Genomic DNA, 18,751 nt, shown 5'->3' on the forward strand with positions numbered 1-18,751 from the left:
TCAATAACCTGGGGGCATAGATTTAAAGTTATCGGTAGAAGGATTAGAGGGGAGCTGAGGAAAAATTTTTCACCCAGAGGGTGGTGGGGGTCTGGAACTCACTGCCTGAAAGGGTGGTAGAGGCAGAAACCCTCAACTCATTTAAAAAGTATCTGGATGTGCACCTGAAGTGCCGTGACCTACAAGGCTACGGACAAAGTGTTGGAAAGTGGGATTAGGCTGGATGGCTCATTTTCAGCCAGCGCGAACACGATAGGCCAATTTGCCTCCTTCTGTGCCACAAATTTTCTATGATTCTATGATTCTAATAGTACACAAGCTTAAAGATTCAGTGTTTTCCCTCACATTGTCTGCAGGGGTCTTTCTAAATACCTTGCTTTGTGAGTTTCTGGGGAATCTGCAGGAGTATGCATAATTCCTGCTGTAAATATTGGTATATCAGCATTCTCTACATGAGTCGAGACTCTAGTTCGTATTATGATTTTGCCCTTAAATGACTAGTTTTATAATAAATAAATGACTAAATTAAATAATAATTTGGAAGCACTATATTTATTTTAACTCAAGATCTTTGTAGTTTGAGACGACCCTTCCCTTCATGAGCATTGTAAGTATATTGAATACCACCAATGTCACCACCACAAGTACATACAATATGAACAGTCCCTATAAGTGCACAGAATAAATTCAATGTCACCAGCATTATTTAAGAAGGGGTGATTTGGGACATTAGGGCAAAAGATAATTGAAACCTAAAGCAAAATCTTTCGATTTTGGAATGTTCCATGGTGATTTTCTCCAAAAAAAATGATTAATGTATTGTACTTTGTGCATACTTTTAATAGTCAAAGCAATGTTTAAATCATCGCCTAGTTGTATATGTATTTCGACTTGCTGTGCGATGAACAAGTTACTGTTCTAATGATAAAGTCAGCTATACATTCATTTTTTCAGTTTCAGAAGATCATGATTATAACCTGCCTGCAGAATAGTTTTCTATTCACACATGTGTTCTCATAGGAGAATTGTCTTTTCTTTCATCTTTTTCTATTATGGAATCTATTTGAACTTTTAAAATATAGAAACAAATAAATTAAAGTTCGGGGTGCAATTTTCTCTTATCTTTTCAGACTCGCTGTGTATTTCCAACATTTCTTGTTTTTATTTCAGATTTCCAACCTTCATTGTTTTTTTGTATCGCTGTTTTTCTTGTCCGTTTTACTTTCCTAGCTTTGGAATACTGTAGATTTTTAGTACAAAGGTCTAACTTTTCAAGTGCCCCCAAACTTTTAGAAACTCACATATGGTACAAGATAACGATAATCAAATTATGTCAAGAAAGAAAAATTAGTAGTTCGAGGTATCCCTTGTATCTACTAATCAAATGCTTTATGCAACAGGTATTATATACCAATGTCCTCGATGCTTTACGATGGAGAGAGGAAAATATTCATAAGGTACGTACAATTAAGTATTTTTGTTAATCCAAAACTTAAGATGCTATTTGCACTTCAAGTCGGGATCGAGACGCCTATTGGGTGGGAGTATGTACCATATTACCAGTGGGGCGCTGCCCTCCCCCCTCCCCGATATAGCCGGGCTTTTGATTGCTGAACGATTGCAAGGCTTCGGCAGCACTATAAATTCAGCTGTGAAGGGAACCGGTTTTAAAGCACCTGATAACATCCGAGCACTCCAGCAGTAGCAAACTGGAATCGATCTGCCGTCTCATTACCGAAAACCACAACGGTAAGTTATGTTGTACCACTACTTTCAACATTATGTATTTAATATATACTGACAAAAATCAAACTTTTTAGTCAAGGTTTTGACAATTCTATGTAATTTTTAACATTTTCTTATTTCTCGGTACTGTTTTGAATATATTCATGTATGTTACCGTTTCTTCTGTGTAACAGGCAATAATGCTGGACAAAGCCTCCCTCCTGGTGTTCTATTGCCTTACCGTACACACAGTATGTTCACCGGTGTATCCAGCATTAAGGTGGGGTTGATAATAGTTGTTGTACTATACATTGTGTAAGTCAATGCCACATGTATAGCATTCTATAGAATTATTTACAAACACCTAACCTCTCCTACAAGATAATCTAAGCGTATTGGAGAGAATATTGACACCTTAAATATCACTCTGAGTGATTTGAGTTCAATTATCTACAAAGTTTCATGACTTAAATCTGTTTGCATTTTGAATTGGAAACATCCCACTTTCATTAAAACTATGTCACGTTATAAAAATAATAGATGATTTGTTTCTCCAGTCACAACGTATAATTCCCTTCCAGCTCAGTGTAATATATTATTAGTATATTGCTATTGTACAGCCTCTAGATAACGCCGCCCTGCGTTTACTGGTTTTGTCGCGGGCTTTATACAATCTGAACCGGCGAAAGTTAATTAAAGGTTGTCAAACAAACAAGTGTGTATTCTTTGGGGATAAAACTCTACTGGTCACGGGATCATTTTAACAGTCGACCGCAAGACCTCTCCAGAAATGTAAGCAAGATCGAGAAAACAATATAACATTTCTGAATGGAGAATACAAAAGGAAATACTAAAAATATAATAATTGTCCCATCTCTTACTCAGACACAATTTTTCAATTCTTATTGATATCTGAATAGATGGGAAAATACACGGTTTGAATCCCTACCGTATTAAAACATGGATATAATTAATCAATTCAACACAAATAGAAAAAAGTTACATAATTGGTTGATGCACAATCACATTTTGTTTGGTGATTTTAATAATTTAGACTTCAAAGTTTAATTAGACTTCGTTACGGATTGCTATTCATAGCCTTCTTTGTATAGTTAATATATGTTGTGCTGGATTGAAGTTCACGCGTCTTTGTCTCTGGTTGTAGATTTGAAAACAGGTCGACCCCGGGGAGATTGCTTAGTTCCCCAGCGGAGGAGAGCGGCGTTGTCCAAGCCAAAGAGGTCTACGAGGGCAATGAGTCCGCCCTGGACTCCACCGGGAAACGGTAAGTTCTGACATTGTTTTGCATCTTGTGGGCTGACAATGCATTTTAATAGACACATTTATACTTACATCTGTGTATTTAACATCCGTTCTACCCAACTGCGCTATTCATCATTTCACCCTATATTCATTCAGATCCTTCAGTGCTTGAGGTAGATTTCCTCTATTGTGTGTAACCAAATCGTAAACGGGTTTATCAGTTCATTATACAGAGGAACTGTCGCTCCTTCCAACATCTTGTGAAGTATATTCTGCTGTTTGCTATTTATGTCCAGTAGTGTTTTCTAGATTACCAAACTCTGGTTGAATGACTTTTCCTCATTCTTACAGTCCAGCTTTTTGGGCTATCTCAATGTCTATGCATCTGTGTATCAGAGACAGAGTATAAAGAGTTAGGAGGTGAGGGGCAATTCTGGGACTTGCAGCCAGTAGGACATTACCTATGCCCCCACAAAATTGTCTCTCACTCCCCTGGTTGTGCCAATGGAGTTTGCATTTATCATTTAGTCTTAAATTTCTACCGAGAACTTCTGATTACCTCAGTTTTCCATCCGATGCACTTTTCCTTTCACTGTTTCAACATAAACACCGACCACTGTGTGTGTTTGTTGCTATAAAATCTAGCCTCAGTTACAATGCTGCTGTGTTCAACCCCATTTCGGATCTCGTGGGCAATGATCATAAAGTACATTGTGAAAAAGGCATTAAAATGGTCCCCAGATTGTGGTCTGTTTGTTGCATGGAGATGACTTTAAAAAAAAACTTATGTCCATTTTATTGTAAGTTCAATAATTTGAATGTGGCTTTAAGAATCTTTGATGTTTATTTATACATTCAGAACTGAAAGACACGCGGACGCAGTATTCACCAACACCTACAGGAAGGTCCTCGGCCAGATTTCGGCAAGAAAGTTCCTGCAGACAATTATGGGCAAAAGATTGGGGTGAGTTAAAATTTCTCCAACTTGATCAGTTTTATTTGTAACTAGTCATGTTGTTGTAATTTCTCTTCAGTTTAGATTTTTTTCTCTCACCTAATATTGTGGTGGTAATTTCCTCAAGCTATATTCCAGGGAATATTGGATCAAAAGAAATTTCCCGTTAAAATTAATGACGTCGACATTTTATTTTGAAATCCAATGTGTTTTACTATATCCACATAAATATTAATTTCAATTTATGTATGGTATAGTATATGGTATAGTATGGTAACTTAATGACAGACATCCAAAGTGTCCTGGAATACTCCGATGTCTCATTGTGCATATAGATGACAAAAGGGATAACGAAGAGGTGAGGAAAGAAGTCAAAAAAGCAACTAGGAAGGCAAAAGTTAATTAGAAAATGAAATTATCAAAGAATATAAAAAGAAACAGTAAAGCATTTCGTAGACACATAAATAACAAAAGGAAAATTAAGATAGGAATAGGGCCACTAAGGGATGCATAGGATAAACTCTCAGGTAATGACAGTGAAATGGGAGAAATATTGAACAGTTACTTTGCCTCAGTTTTTACCAGGGAGACTAACAAGGTGGAAATGACATTAGAAGAAGAGATCACAAAGGATATTGAGACATTTAAGATAGAAGGGAGGGAGATAATTGATAAACTAGACAAATTTAGAGAGAATAAGACTCTGGGTCCAGATGGATTGCATCTATGGGGCATACTCAAAGATGCTAGGGAAGAGATAACCGAGGCACTAGTGTGTGTATATAGATAGATAGATAGATAGATAGATAGCTATAGAAAAGGAAATAGTGCCAGAGGACTGGCGGACATCTAATGTTATTCCTATATTCAAAAAGGGAGATAAAATAAATCCAGGGAACTATAGACTAACTAGCTTAATGTCGGTGGTAGGAAAGATGTTGGAATATTTATTCAAAGATGTAATGGTAAACATCTGAAAACCAAAATTATAATAAAGAATAGTCAGCACGGTTTCAAAAGGGAAGGTCATGCTTGACCAACCTTATTGAATTCTTTGAAGTAACAGAAAAAGTAGACAAGAGATGGGATGTACATGGCCTTTCAAAAGGTCTTTGATAAGGTACCGCATAGTAGACTCATGACTAAGGTCAATGCATGTGGAGTCAGGGGACAAGTAGCAGAATGGATAGCAAGCTGGCTATAAAACAGAAAAGAGAGTGTAGTGGTTAAAGGCAGTTACTCAGACTGGCGGAATGTGGGAAGTGGCATTCCACAGGGATTGATGCTGGGACCTCTGTTCACTATTTACATAAATGATTTGGAATCGGAAGTACAATATCAAAGTTTGTGGATGACACCAAATTGGGAGGTATAGTTAATACTGAGACAAAATACAAGATGTTAACAAACTTGCAGAATGGGCATATAAATAGCAAATGAATTTCAATACTGATAAGTGTGAGGTGGTGCATTTTGGTGGAAAGAATAAGGAGGCCACCTACTCATTGGAAAATAACAAAACATTTGTTGCCTTTCTTCAATGTTCCCTCATTAAAATAGCATATTCCTTTGAGAAAACTGTAGCCTAAATGTTTTCACTCGCAGAATGAAAACAATTCATCTCACTATATGGTGTACATGCAATCGCATTTTCAGTATAAATTGAGTTTATTTGAATATATAATGTACATAGTTTTTATATAGTGTAGCTGTAGCTTTGGTGTATAATGTATGTATTTCACTGCAGACTGAATGCATTACTCAGCATAATACATATATTCAGTATATGATCGTAGTGCTTTATAAAGAGAAACATGGTTTAGTTACCTTGGGCCCGATTTTAGCAGGCGTGCGGGTTCCCGGCGGGAGCGTGGAAAACGCGGACGGCTAAATGAGTGCACCCCCCGCGCGATCGCGGGATAATTGATGCCATTAAGCCGTGGTTACGGGTTCTCCGCTCCGCAGCTGCGCGCCGGCGGCCTGCACATGCGCATTGACGTTCGCGCGATGGTGGAGCTCTATTTAAAGGGGCAGTCCACCAAAGCCCCTCCAGCTTCAAGCAAGAGGCATCACACCATGGAGCACCCCAGGGGTAAGGCTGCACCACGGTTTTCGGACCTCGCGCTCCAGCTGCTGCTGGACGGTGTGAGGAGGAGGAGGAAGGACACGCTGTTCCCGACTGACGGACGGAAGTGCCCTGGCTCCGCCACCAGGAAGGCATGGGCAGAGGTGGCGGCGGAGGTCAGCAGCAGGGCCAACACCACCAGGACATGGGTGCAGTGTAGAAAGCGATTCAATGACCTCACTAGGTCCGGCAAAGTGAGTACACCAACGCACCCTCCCACAACCCGTCTCCAACATCACACCAAACACCTCACAACCCCTTCTGCACAGCCACCACAGCGCTCCCGCAGCAATCCTCACAGCCACTCAACTACCATCCTCGCCGTGCCTGCACGTACCCACCGTCCCTGTCCCCACTCAAACACTACCACACACCCCAATCCCCATGCAATGGGATGGGCATGTGGCACACGCATCCTCCCATCCATCTGCCCCACGCTCAACCCACCCACACCGATGCTTGAGGCGTCTCACAATGCAATCTGCACTCACTCACGCATCTGTGTTTTGCCTTGACAGGAGAAGAGATGCAAGAACGCCAGAGAAAGGGACCGCACCGGAGGGGGCCCGCCACACCTGCTGGTACTGACGGACACAGAGGTGGAGGCGCTGGATATCAGCCGCACGCAACATTGCCTCTCCGTGGCGGATGGCAAGTCTGGGGCTGCAGAAACGGCCGGTAAAGGAAAGCTGACACTCAGCACTCATGATCGCGAATGACCTTAGCATCACCTGGCATCTGCCGCACCGCAACGTTTGTGCACATGCCTGATATTGCCCTCTGTTCTCTTGCAGGGCCGTCTGCGAGCGCCGTGTGTGAGGAGGGCGATTCCTCAGAGGACATGCATCGTCACATGAGCCAACCATCCACCAGCGCAGAGACACACACCTCGGTGGGTCCCCCTCGCCAACTAGTTGGGGTTGCACATGGTGAGTCACCGTGCACGTGTGAGCATGAGCAGACCCTGGTGGCAGGGGCAGCCGCGGAGGGTCCGCATCGGTGGGAGCACTCTTCTCCAGGCTCTGCTCAGCCGGACCCAGATGCTGAACCCAGGGGGCCACCAGTCAAAAGGAGAGTCGTCGAGGGGCACCAGCACATTGCCGAGGTACTGGGAGAGGTGCCACATGCATTGTCCACAATCGCGCAGGTGATGGAGGAGTCCAACTCCTGCATGCGGGCATTGGTGGCGCAGGTACAGGAGGGTATCGGCAACATAGTGTTGCGGGTAGGTGCGGGAACGTCTGCGGTGGAGGACAGGCTAGCCTCCCTCGAGCGTCACGCACAGCTCAACATCGAGTCCATGCAGGCCCTGACAACGGCTGTTCGGATTCAGGGTGAGCAACATTCTGCCGCCATAAACAGGCTGACGGATACACTAGAGGTGGCCTTGCAAGGCCTCACACATGCCATCCAAACTGTCGTCCAGCAGGGTGGAAGGGGTGATGTGGGCCGAGGCCACGAGAGGGATGATGGTGAACGGGGACATGGAAGCGGGGACGCTACTCAAGGTGCCCCCACGTCTCACCCGTTGCCCCCCTCTCAACCAGTACCCGCAATGGTGCCTCCTCTCCAGGTGGCCGAGTCTGCCCCTGCACAGGTGCAGGAGGAGCAGTCTGTGGAGGTGCCCTCACGGGCACCGAAACCCAGGGGGCGTGGGCCCAAAGCATCTACCCGGTCAGGGCACGAACAGGAGCAACCTGCCACTACCTCTGCTGGAGCCACAGGGGTAGCACCACGTAGGGGTTCCCGTAAACGTAAGCCAAGGGTGTTATAAGCACAAAGGGAATGCACCAGGGTGTCTGTCAATTTGTAATGTTTTTGTTTAGTCGTTCACTAAGTACATAGTAAATACAATCGTTCTCACCACTCCTGCCACCTCTCATCCATTCTTCTGCGGCTTGTGCAATAGGTCCCTTCCGTGCAGTCCATCATGACGACGAACACCTGGTCCCGCCCATTGGGCACACTACAGTGGGTGCAGGAGTACTGGCACCACTCTTCTGTGGAGGGGGCTGGTATGGACCCTCGTCTGTGCACGTGATGAGATGTGAACGCCTCAGACTGTCTGATCCTAGGAGAACCGTTGACATATGAGTGCCTCCCTGGCCTGGCGAGCATCCCGGTGAGCCGGTATTTGGCCCATGGGTCGTTCCTCATCCTCGCGCGCCTCCCCCTCCCCCTCCCCCTCCCCCTCATTGTCGTCCTCAATGTGGGTGGCGGGTGTGGATGGGGCCTCCTCCAGCGGCACCCCTCTCTGTTGGGCCATGTTGTGCAGGGCACAGCAGAAAACTATGATTCATCCCACTCTGAATGGTATGTATTGGAGCGCTCCCCCAGAACGATCAAGGCACCTGAAGCGTATCTTGAGCAGCCCTATGGACTGCTCAATTGTAGACCTGGTAGCAATGTGGCTGTCACTGTATCGACGCTGCGGCTCGGTGATGGGGTTCCTCAGAGGTGTCATGAGCCACGTGTGCAGGGGATACCCCTTGTCGCCGAGGAGCCAGCCGTTGCCGGTGTTGGGTGCGTGGAAGAGGGGCGGGACGGTGGACTCCCTGAGGACGAAGGCATCGTGGCAGCTGCCGGGGTATCTGGTGCACACGTGTAGGAATCGCTGGCGGAGGTCACAGATGAGCTGGGCGTTCATGGAGTGATACCCCTTCCTGTTGATGAACAGCCCTGGCTCATGTGGAGGTGCCCGTATTGCTATGTGGGTGCAGTCGATTACACCCTGCACCCGTGGGAAGCCAGCCACAGCATGGAATCCAACCGCCTTCTCCATCTGGCTGCGCTCATCCATGGCGAAGTTGATGTAGTGCGAGGCCCTGTGGAACAACCCATCGGTGACCTGCCTTATGCACTTGTGTGCAGAGGACTGACAGACCCTGGTGATGTCCCCCGTGGCACCCTGGAAGGATCCGGAGGCGAAGAAGTTGAGGGCAGTGGTGACTTTGACGGCGACGGGTAAGAAGATGCTGCTTGGTCCATCCGGGAGCAGCTTGTCATTAAGGAGGCTGCAGATGTCGGCGACTACCTGGCGAGTGACTCTGAGCCTCCGTATGCACTGCTCCTCGGAGAGGTCCATGAAGCTGAGCCTCGGTCTGTAGACCCTGTGCGGAGGGTAGTGCCTCCTGCGACGCATCTCTCTGCGGTTGCCCTCCCTCCTGCTGTGCAGGTGGGTGTGCCACAGCACCGTGTTGGGGGGGCTTCACGTCGCTGAGGCGGATGGCAAGGACTGCGAGGCTGCTGGGGCTGGTGATGCTGTTCGTCCTCCGAGGATGTTGAAACGGCCCCCATCTGGCAGGTGTAGGTCTGAGGGGTTGTGCACGGTAGGTAGGTGTTTCCTCGCACTGGGGCTGCGGTTCCACGTCGGTGAATCTTCTGGCTTGGAGGGGGGGGGGGGTGGAGGGCAGGCGTTGCCCTATGTGACGGAGTGGCCTCCTGCGTTGCTGAAGGGTCTCCCCCCCCCGCCCCCCCACCGTCCGTTTGGAGTGAGACTCTTTCCCCCAGAATGTGAAACAGTCTCAGTTGAAGGTAAAATCCCACACTTCCTAATAAGACAGCTGAATCAAGTCATTCAATGACCTGAAATAGCTAGATAAATACTGTCAAGTGGCATCCCGAGCGCGGAACTCGGAAGTGGGCGGGATCGAGGCGGGATCCGGTTCCGCTCCGGGTTTTCACGATTTTCGGGGCCCCCCCCCCCCCCCGCCGGGAACGCACCCGATAGTGGGTGCTAAAATCGGGCCCCTTGTGTCTGCGTCTGCAGACGATGAAAAATGTAGGTAATAGCCTCTAGGTCCTTCCTTGCTAAGAGATTGAAAAATGTTAATGTATGTTATGTAAGTTAAGTAACACAACTTGAAACCACTATCTCTAAAGTATAATAACATTTGGGAATAATGTTGTCTTTTTTAAATAATGATAGTAGTCTTGAGGAAGAGCCTGAACTCTTAGCCAAGAGGCACACTGATGACATCTTTACAGATACCTACGCTCGATACCAGCGGCAGATGGCAATTAGAAAATACTTGTCTGCAATTCTGGGCAATCAAAGGTATAATTAATAGGTCAAGTTAATTGGCAATGATAAGTCAGAAGCAAAATACTGCGGATGCTGGAAATACTCAGCAAGTCAGGCATCATCGGCAGGGAAAGAAACAGAGTTAATCGGCTCGATGTTACCAGGGCTGCGGGTTCGCGGCAGGGTGGGGGGGGTGCTATTGGGCGTGTGGGTAACACGCCCGGTGAAATCAGTCTGCCCCCCACGCGATCGCAGCCTAATTGGATCCACTTACCTGGTCTTCCGGGTTCCTCACTGTTGATCTGCGCGTCGGGCAGACTGCGCATGCGCAGTAAAGTCTGTCAGCTGGAGGAGCCCTATTTAAAGGGGCAGTCCTCCACTGACTGATGCTGCAACAAATAGAAAAAATTACAGCATGGAGCAGCCCAGGGGGAAGGCTGCTCCCAGGTTTAATGATGCCTCACTCCAGGTATCATCAGATGGGGTGAGGAGGAGGGGGAGGACAGAGATCTTCCCCTCGGCGGGCGGGAGGAAGCGGCCTGCCTCTGCCTCCAGGAAGGCCTGGCTCGAGGTGGCAGAGGAGGTCACCTGCACCACCAACATATCGCCCACCTGCATACAGTGCAGGAGTCGCTCCAATGACCTAAGTAGGTCATCCAAAGTGAGTACATTTACTCATTCCCCTACACTCCATCTGCCACATCACCGCCCCCACCCCACATCTCCTTCTGCACTGCCAACACTACTGTCACATCACCCCTCATACCCACTCAAAGCTCATCCTCATCTTACCTGCACTTACTCACCTCGCCAGTACTCATCCCGCCACGACCACTCAACCCAATCCTCATAAAATCTCATGGCTCTATCTCATACTCACACTCTCGTGCATCTCTTTCACGGTCAGCCTCACTCAACCTGCCATAACCTGTGCTGCAGCCACAGGGCATGCATCACATATGTGCAGTAGGAAGCGTAAGGCAAACGTGTCGTGAGCATGAAGGGGATGCACAAGGGTGTTTGAGGGTTTGTCATGGTTTTTACTTATATTGAATTTCTGACCAACTCACATTACATATTATATTGGCACCACTACTGCCACGTCTTTGCTAATCTTGTCTGGTTTGTGCAATAATGCCCTTTCCTGAGGATCACAATGAAGACCCACAACTGATGCCACCCATTGTGTCACTGCAGTGGGTGTAGGTGTATTTGCAGGGCTCTTTTGTGCAGACGACTGAGAGACGTCGGCGATATCCCCGGTGGCACCCTGGGAGGATGCGGAGGAGAAGTTGTTGAGGGCAGTGGTGACTTTGACAGCGACAGGTAAGATAGTGCTTGGGCCAACCGGGAGCAGCTCGGCATGAAGGAGGCTGCGGATGTCCACGACTACATGTCGAGTGACTCTGAGCCTCCATGTGCACTGCTGCTCAGAGGTCCAGGAAGCTGAGCCTCGGTCTGTGGACCCTGTGGCGAGGGTAGCGTCCTCTGCGACGCATCTCTCTCTGCGGTTGCCCTCCCTCCTGCTGTGCAGGTGGATGTGTCACAGCACTCTGTTGTGGAGCTCCACGTGTCAGAGGTGGACAGCGAGGCTGGTGATGCTGTTCACCCTCCAAGGAGGTCATGACTGCAGCTACGGCGGCCCCCATCCGGAAGATGTACATCTGAGGGGGTCCGCAAGGTAGGTACATGCCTCTGGACCCCGGGGTAAGTGTGCAAGTTTGTCAGTTTTCTTGTCAGGAGGAGGGTGGTGGAGGCCAAACTTTGTCCCAAGTGACAGAGTGGCCTCCTGCAATGAGTGAGTGTCTCCCCCCACCACCTGTCAAATGGACCTTTGCAGCTGCCACAGGCTGATGGCTGCAACACATCCATTTGAACTGGGAGTGTTTCCCACAGTATGGGAAACAGTCCAAGTTGTTTGTAAAATCCCACCCCTCCTCACATAATCCCTTAATCAGGTCTGTTAATGACCTGAAATACCAAGATAAATATTGTCAAGTGGCATCCCGCTGGCTTTAATTGCCTGCGGGATTCCCACATGCGGGGGCTGCGCGCGCACGTCGGCGCGTCTGTGGGGAACCCGGAAGTGGGCGGGTTGGAGCCGGGTTCTGGACCCACTCCGGGATCCCCCGATTTTCGGAGCCCCCCCGCCAGGAACGCACCCGATAGCAGGTGCTAAAATGAAGCCCAATGTTTCACCTGAAACGTTAAGTCTGTTTCCTTCCCCACATATGCTGCCTGATTTGCTGAGTATTTCCAGCATTTTTTATTTTTATTGTGGTATTGATAAGTGTCATTTTTCACTCCTAACACAATGTGCACAAACTCTAATTTTGCTACTTAAAGATTATTGATTTTGATACATAAGACAACTAGAAAGTAGCATATACTAATAATACAAGACAAATAGAAAATCATATCGCTCTATTGTGGACAGTGTAGAACTAAGCTATATAGACCAGAATGTTCCAGGTTCATAGAATCATAGAAAGGTTACAGCACAGAAGGAGGCCATTCATCCCATCGAGTCCGTGCCAGCTCTATGCAACAGCAATCCAGCTAGTCCCACTCCCCCAACCTATCCCTGCAGTCCTGCAAATTTTTTTCCTTTCAAGTACTTATCCAGTTCCCTTTTGAAGGCCATGATTGAATCTGCCTTCACCACCCCCGCTGGCAGTGCATTCCAGATCCTGACCACTCGCTGTGTAAAAAAAAGCTTTCTTCATGTCACCTTTGGTTCTTTTACCAATCACCTTAAATCTATGTCCTCTGGTTCTTGACCCTTCTGCCTATGGGAACAGTTTCTCTCTATCTACTCTGTCTAGACCCTTCATGATTTTGAATACCTCAATCAAATCTCCTCGCAACCATCCCTGTTCCATGGAGAACAACCCCAGCTTCGCCAGTCTATCCACATAACTAAAATCCCTCATCTTTGGAATCATTCTAGTAAATCTCTTGTGCACCCTCTCTAAGGACTTCACATCTTTCCTAAAGAGCGGTGCCCAGAACTGGACACAATACTCCAGTTGTGACCAAACCAGTGTTTTATAAAGGTTCATCATGACTTCCTTGCTTTTGTACTCTATGCCTCTATTTATAAAGCCCAGGATCCCTTATGCTTTTTAAACCACTTTCTCAACCTGCCCTGCCACCTTCAACGATTTGTGTACATATACCCCCAGATCTCTCTGTTCCTGTACCCCTTTTAGAATTGTGCCCTTTAGTTTATATTGCCTTTCCTCATTCTTCCGACCAAAATGTATCACCTCGCATTTTTCTGTGTTAAATTTCATCTGCCATGTGTCCGCCCATGCCACTGGCCTGTTTATATCCTCTTGAAGTCTATCACTATCCTCCTCACTATTCACTACAGTTTCAGCTTCCTAGTTTTTGCTGAGCTGGCTGATTTTAGTCAGGACAGCAGCTGGGACATTACAATTAGTCTCGGTTTCCCTGGGATAAGGAGGGGAAAATCAGCCATGGCTCTAATTCGAGGTTGAAATTCAATGATCCCTTCTGGAAAAGTGCATTTGTGTGGCCATCAGGTGAATTGGGGTCAGTTGGGTATCCCCCATGCTCAAATAGCCTACCAATACTCGCTTTCTGGGTTGGTACATGAAGATTGAAGTGATAGAGGACTGCCAATGCCCATGGAACTATATCCTACCAAGAGTCAGTGCTTTCAATAAAGTAGGGGAAAATCTGCAGATAAAAGTATATCGCTTAGGTAAATAGAAAGAGTATCCTATAATATTAGATATTTTGAAACAGTCGGATGAAAGCAAGGAACTCCTTTCTTATAGGAGCGTCTAAAATTTTCTAATGAAACTAGAATGATGAATTATCTTGCTCTCCCATAAAGATGTCATGCTCTCCAGTTTGGGAGCTTAATTCTACAAAGATGGAAGATCAGCCTATACTGAGCAAGACAGAGAGAAAAAGGTCATTCATAGGATTTGTAACCCAGGATCCCAGCTTCACATACATCCCTCCACCTTATGGTATAGGACCCTATTTGTTGTTATATGCATTAGTGATTTTTGCAAGTAAATTATTTTAATAATATATTTGATATAAGTTTATAAACAAGTTTTAAATTATGTTTAAAACATAATTTCCACTTTCCCAATGGTTAAATTGTTAAAGCTCAGCCATACAGGACAAAAATGTGTGTGTGTGTCTGTCCATCACGCTAAAATAGTTTGCTGATACTTTCCACCTAGGCTCATGCATGAAGCATGACCATTTGGTCCTTTGTAGAAATGTACCCCAGCAAGGGGAGTCAACACTTTCAGGAGAGGAGGTGGAGAGAAAACTGGTCAAAAAAGGAGAGAGAAAAATATCTGCTCACAGCTACCTACAGTATACTCTATTTCTACTCTACTCAGAAACAGTACAGGGAACAGGACTAAAAGCAGACTCTCAATGATCACTGTTACATCACATATACTTATCAATAACATAGGCAAAATAAAAAGTACCAGCAGGGTTAGGATTAGGTTTAAGGTTTTTAAAAATTAGATTGGAGATGAAAATGTTTTGTGATCTATCACAGACTTGAAAATATAAATATGCGGCTGCTGCCAGAGGACATTGCTGCAGCCCTGGAAGCAGATTACAGTACCAATCCCACTTACGGTGAGTTATTTTGCTATTAAACTACTCTTCTCTTCCGCATTCAATTTCCTCACCTCCCTGTCTGAAGACAGTGACTCCTGGTGGAGTCCGGTTCCATGGATGACAGCAGCCCTAAAATACTTCACCAAGTGTACACTTGTCATGGGTGACCTTAGACGGTAAGTGTCAGTGGGCTATTTGAATGTTGGGGCAACTGTACCCATCCTGTATCACTCAGGGTCCACACATAAACTTTCAGCAGGGTCCACTGAATAGTAGTGAGGAACCCTAGTTTATTTTCTTCCTTGGAATTTTGAAGCCAACAAATACAAATGAAGCATCCGTTGCTGCCTACTGACAATCAGCTAACTCAGCATTGACTAAGGATTGAGCCTGGAAATTTTCTGGTCTGTATGGCTTTCAATACATGAATACACATCCACTGAGTCAACAATTGTTTGTTTTCAAGACGTTAAACTTGATTCAAACTCCTAGGCATGCATTGGAATGGCTTTCTTTGGCCCATATGTAAGAACTAGGGTCATACTGTCAGACGGATTTATGGCAAATAAAAGGAAATGGTTGCAGGGAGGGAGAGTTCTAGCCTTTACTGAATGTCATTCAGCACCCTGGAGGGGTAGTCAGCTTCACAGCAAGCACAGTTCCTTGAAGTAAAGAGTTGGTGATCAGTAAGCCTAGTGCAGAACATTGCGCTTTGGCATCTAGCACATCAAGGTGGTTGGCACATCATAAGCAGTCCTGTCTATGTCCTCCCACCATGTATAATGTGGATATCCACTCAACTGATGGGTAAATTCTGAGAAATGGGATGACTCTGGCTAGAAAGCATTCCCTGGAGGCTGGTTATGAGAGCACGCACATATTTAGGATCCAGGGTCCAGTGCCTTCCATGGTTCGGTTGCAGAGAGACAATCAACTGCTGCCGAAGCTTTGCACCTCTAACCGTTGGAACCACTTTTTGATGAGGAATGATGTTAGTCCATGCTGTCACTAGGAGGATGGTGACAATGTATTCGCACATGTTATGGCGAGTTATGCTGCTCACCATAGTGCTCCTACCCATTACCTGCTGACCACCTAGCGGGGGCTCAAATCTGTGCATCTCAGTTGTCAAAAGACTAATATCTGACAGCAAACCTTAGGGAGTGGGATGGGAGATGAATAGGGCCTCCTTGGGATCAAGTTGGCTCACAATGACATTGGAAGATTGGAACCAAGCCAACTCTCTGCAGCAGACTCAGTAATCCAATATCTGATCTAAACATGTCCACAGTAATCCAGGGCACTGTGAAGAATGACCAGTTAGCTTGGTTCATTAATGGGGTTGTAGAGGTAAACCTGTCATGGGGGTTAGAATTTGTCCTGCTTGATTCCAGATGGCTCTGCAAGACAATGCTGTAATGAACAGAATGATCCCGGTGGGACAAGCAGCATAAACCTTACCACTGATCTGTGCTAGTAAAGTGTGCTGGTTTAGCTGCCTAACCTTCAGCAGTACCTCTGTGTAGGCTTGGGGTCCCTAGGCCTTGGCTTTTGCAAACCTGGACCTAAGCTTTCTGGACTTGGGACATCATACCCCGATTACCTAACAGCGAGAGAGTGCGCGCTCCATATTGGAAAAACAAAAATTCAACCTTTGTGGATTTCTTAGTAGCCCAGTTTAGAAATTTTTAAGTGAAGATCCTATGTTTCTGTATGTGTCAGATACCCAGCTAACCAAAAAAATGTTCACCTTAAATCTTAAGCCATAATATCTCATCCAAATAGAAATATACTATTACTGGAATATAAAGTAAACTAAATTCTTTGTTTTTCTCACAGATAACTGATGGAAGAAGTGACAATTCTCCACCCTAATGGTTCCGAAATTTCCTGTCAGAAAGAAATTCTTCGTTAAATTTATTTTTGACGCACAGTATTGTGTACTAAATTTATTGAGAGGGTTGACAGTAAACATTATTTTGGTATAGAAATTTGTATTGTGATATCATGTTTAAGTTATACCTTAATTGATTAGTAGGGTCATATATTTCTCTTCCATTTACTTTTGTTCTTAATTAAATTCTACCACCAACATTCATGAAGAACACCACAGTTAACACCATTGTTGTTATATTGTTCTTCATGGCTGTCATCAAGTCTCTCTTTCATTTTGTGTGCATGGCTGAATCATTATAGTCAAATTCTTGGCTGAAATTGTGTGTTTGCAAACCATGGGACTAATTACACAATCTACTGCTGTACTTGAAAGTCAAATTTAATAATACATTTAAACACCATTTATTGAATCAGAATAGCTCTTCCCAGAATGATAATATAAGACTGTATGTAATGAGCCCTGCTGTATAGAGTCACCATTGAGATTATTCTAAGTGGGTAACACTGAGAAACACTCTACTGTAATTGATAATGACTATGACTTCTTAACAACTAAAGAAACCCACATAAGCTTAATGTGGTGACTAAGTCCAACGGAAATCTGGTTATATATCCAAATTTCCTAATACTGGAATAATGTAAAATATGAGGCATCAATAACATCCTGCTCCAATGGACAGGTTTCCTTGTACACTAATTGGCCATATGTATGTTTACCTAGGAGTTAACTGGTTCTAAATAATAGTGCAAATATATACAAGCTTAAATGTAATTCTTGCAAATACTATTTACAATACATGCTTAAAAATGCAATTTATTTTAATTGTCATAGTTTCATTTGCAATTAATCACAACCTGCCTGAAGAAAAATCCGTATGGTTTTACGATGAAATAGCACACGCCTTAAATTGTCAAGATAGGGCATGCATTTACTATTTGACTTGTATTTGTCTATTTAATGTACTTATAAATGCATTCTGAATATATTTTCCAAACAGCACGCTGCTCTCCTTGTTACACAACTGAACATCATGTTGTAGAATGAATGGTATCAAATTTTTTTGAAACTAGATTTGAGGAAAAAGATTACATTCTCTAAGCATCCCTTGAATACTCTGTCAAAAGAAATCCTTGGATATGTTTTTTTGGAAGGATGAACTAGAATTAAAATAATTTCTTGTCAATTTGGCCCAGTTGGTAGCACGGCCATCTGTGCGTCAGAACGTTGTGGGTTCAAGCCGACTATGGACTTGAATACATAATTTAGGCTAACATTTCAGTGCTGTACTAAAGGAGTTCTGCATCGTTGGAAGTGCTTTCTTTTGGTTGAGACGTTAAACTGAGGTCTTGTCTGCCTGCTCAGGTGGACATAAAAGATTCAATGACTTTGAGGAAGAGCACGGAGTTCTCCCAGCAATTATGTAGCACAATATATAAACACACTATCCTTTTACCTCTGGGAGATTGAACCTAATCTCAATTGATGGAATACAAGTCTCTCTCTGCTAGCTGTAGGTCCAAAAGTAAAGTGAATTTTAACAGCTTCAACATAGTTTCTAGAAAATCCAAAGCACAACACTGAGAAAAGCTTGCATTAAATTGCTCTCTTGTTCAGAATAGCCACAATTGTGGTTGATATGGGAAATGGAAATATCACACTAATAAAATTGGTGCTGGTCTTCCAAGGCTAAAGTCAAAGTAACTGACAGTACAGAAAGAGCCTTATCTTGCACCTCACCTGTGCTTTACTTCATCTTTAAGTGTTTGATGCTAACACTGAACACCAGAAGTAGAAAAATGGTCCATTTCCAAAGACTAGCATCTTACCTTGAAGAATTAATTAAGAAAAGTGCAGATGACATAGAGATTGGTTTAGTTATTCTCTATTATTGCTGATTTTTATCTCCTCTAATAATTCACATTGGAGAAGATTAGAAAAAAAAAACAAGTCTGCTGATCATTCTTTAAATTGCTTTGCTGCACAATAGTTTCAGGGTACGGTAGCATAGTGGTTATGTTACTGGACTAGTAATCTAAAGGCCTGGATTCAAAATCCAGAATCATGAGTTCAAATCCTGCTATAGCAGCTGAGGAATTTAAATTAATTAATTAAATAACATCTGGAATAAAAAAAAACTAG

The 18,751-nt window shown here is 44.6% G+C and overlaps 1 protein-coding gene across 2 annotated transcripts; it reads left to right on the forward strand.

Moving 5' to 3' along the window:
• Nucleotides 1-1,635: 1,635 nt before the first annotated feature.
• LOC137335188 (glucagon family neuropeptides-like) lies at nucleotides 1,636-17,611 on the forward strand. 2 transcript variants are annotated; one of them, XM_068000381.1, is made up of 7 exons: nucleotides 1,636-1,749; nucleotides 1,920-2,005; nucleotides 2,891-3,010; nucleotides 3,848-3,952; nucleotides 10,000-10,125; nucleotides 14,651-14,733; nucleotides 16,555-17,611. In XM_068000381.1, exons 2-7 carry the CDS (start codon nucleotides 1,926-1,928, stop codon nucleotides 16,560-16,562), a joined length of 522 nt encoding a protein of 173 aa, XP_067856482.1. In that variant the 5' UTR covers nucleotides 1,636-1,749; nucleotides 1,920-1,925; the 3' UTR covers nucleotides 16,563-17,611. The 2 variants fall into 2 exon arrangements, with proteins under 2 accessions (XP_067856482.1, XP_067856480.1); XM_068000379.1 differs by having other exon boundaries at nucleotides 1,640-1,749; nucleotides 9,997-10,125.
• The last annotated feature ends 1,140 nt before the right edge of the window (nucleotides 17,612-18,751 follow it).

Source organism: Heptranchias perlo, chromosome 19 (genome assembly GCF_035084215.1).
Source record: "Heptranchias perlo isolate sHepPer1 chromosome 19, sHepPer1.hap1, whole genome shotgun sequence".
NCBI lineage: Eukaryota > Metazoa > Chordata > Chondrichthyes > Hexanchiformes > Hexanchidae > Heptranchias > Heptranchias perlo.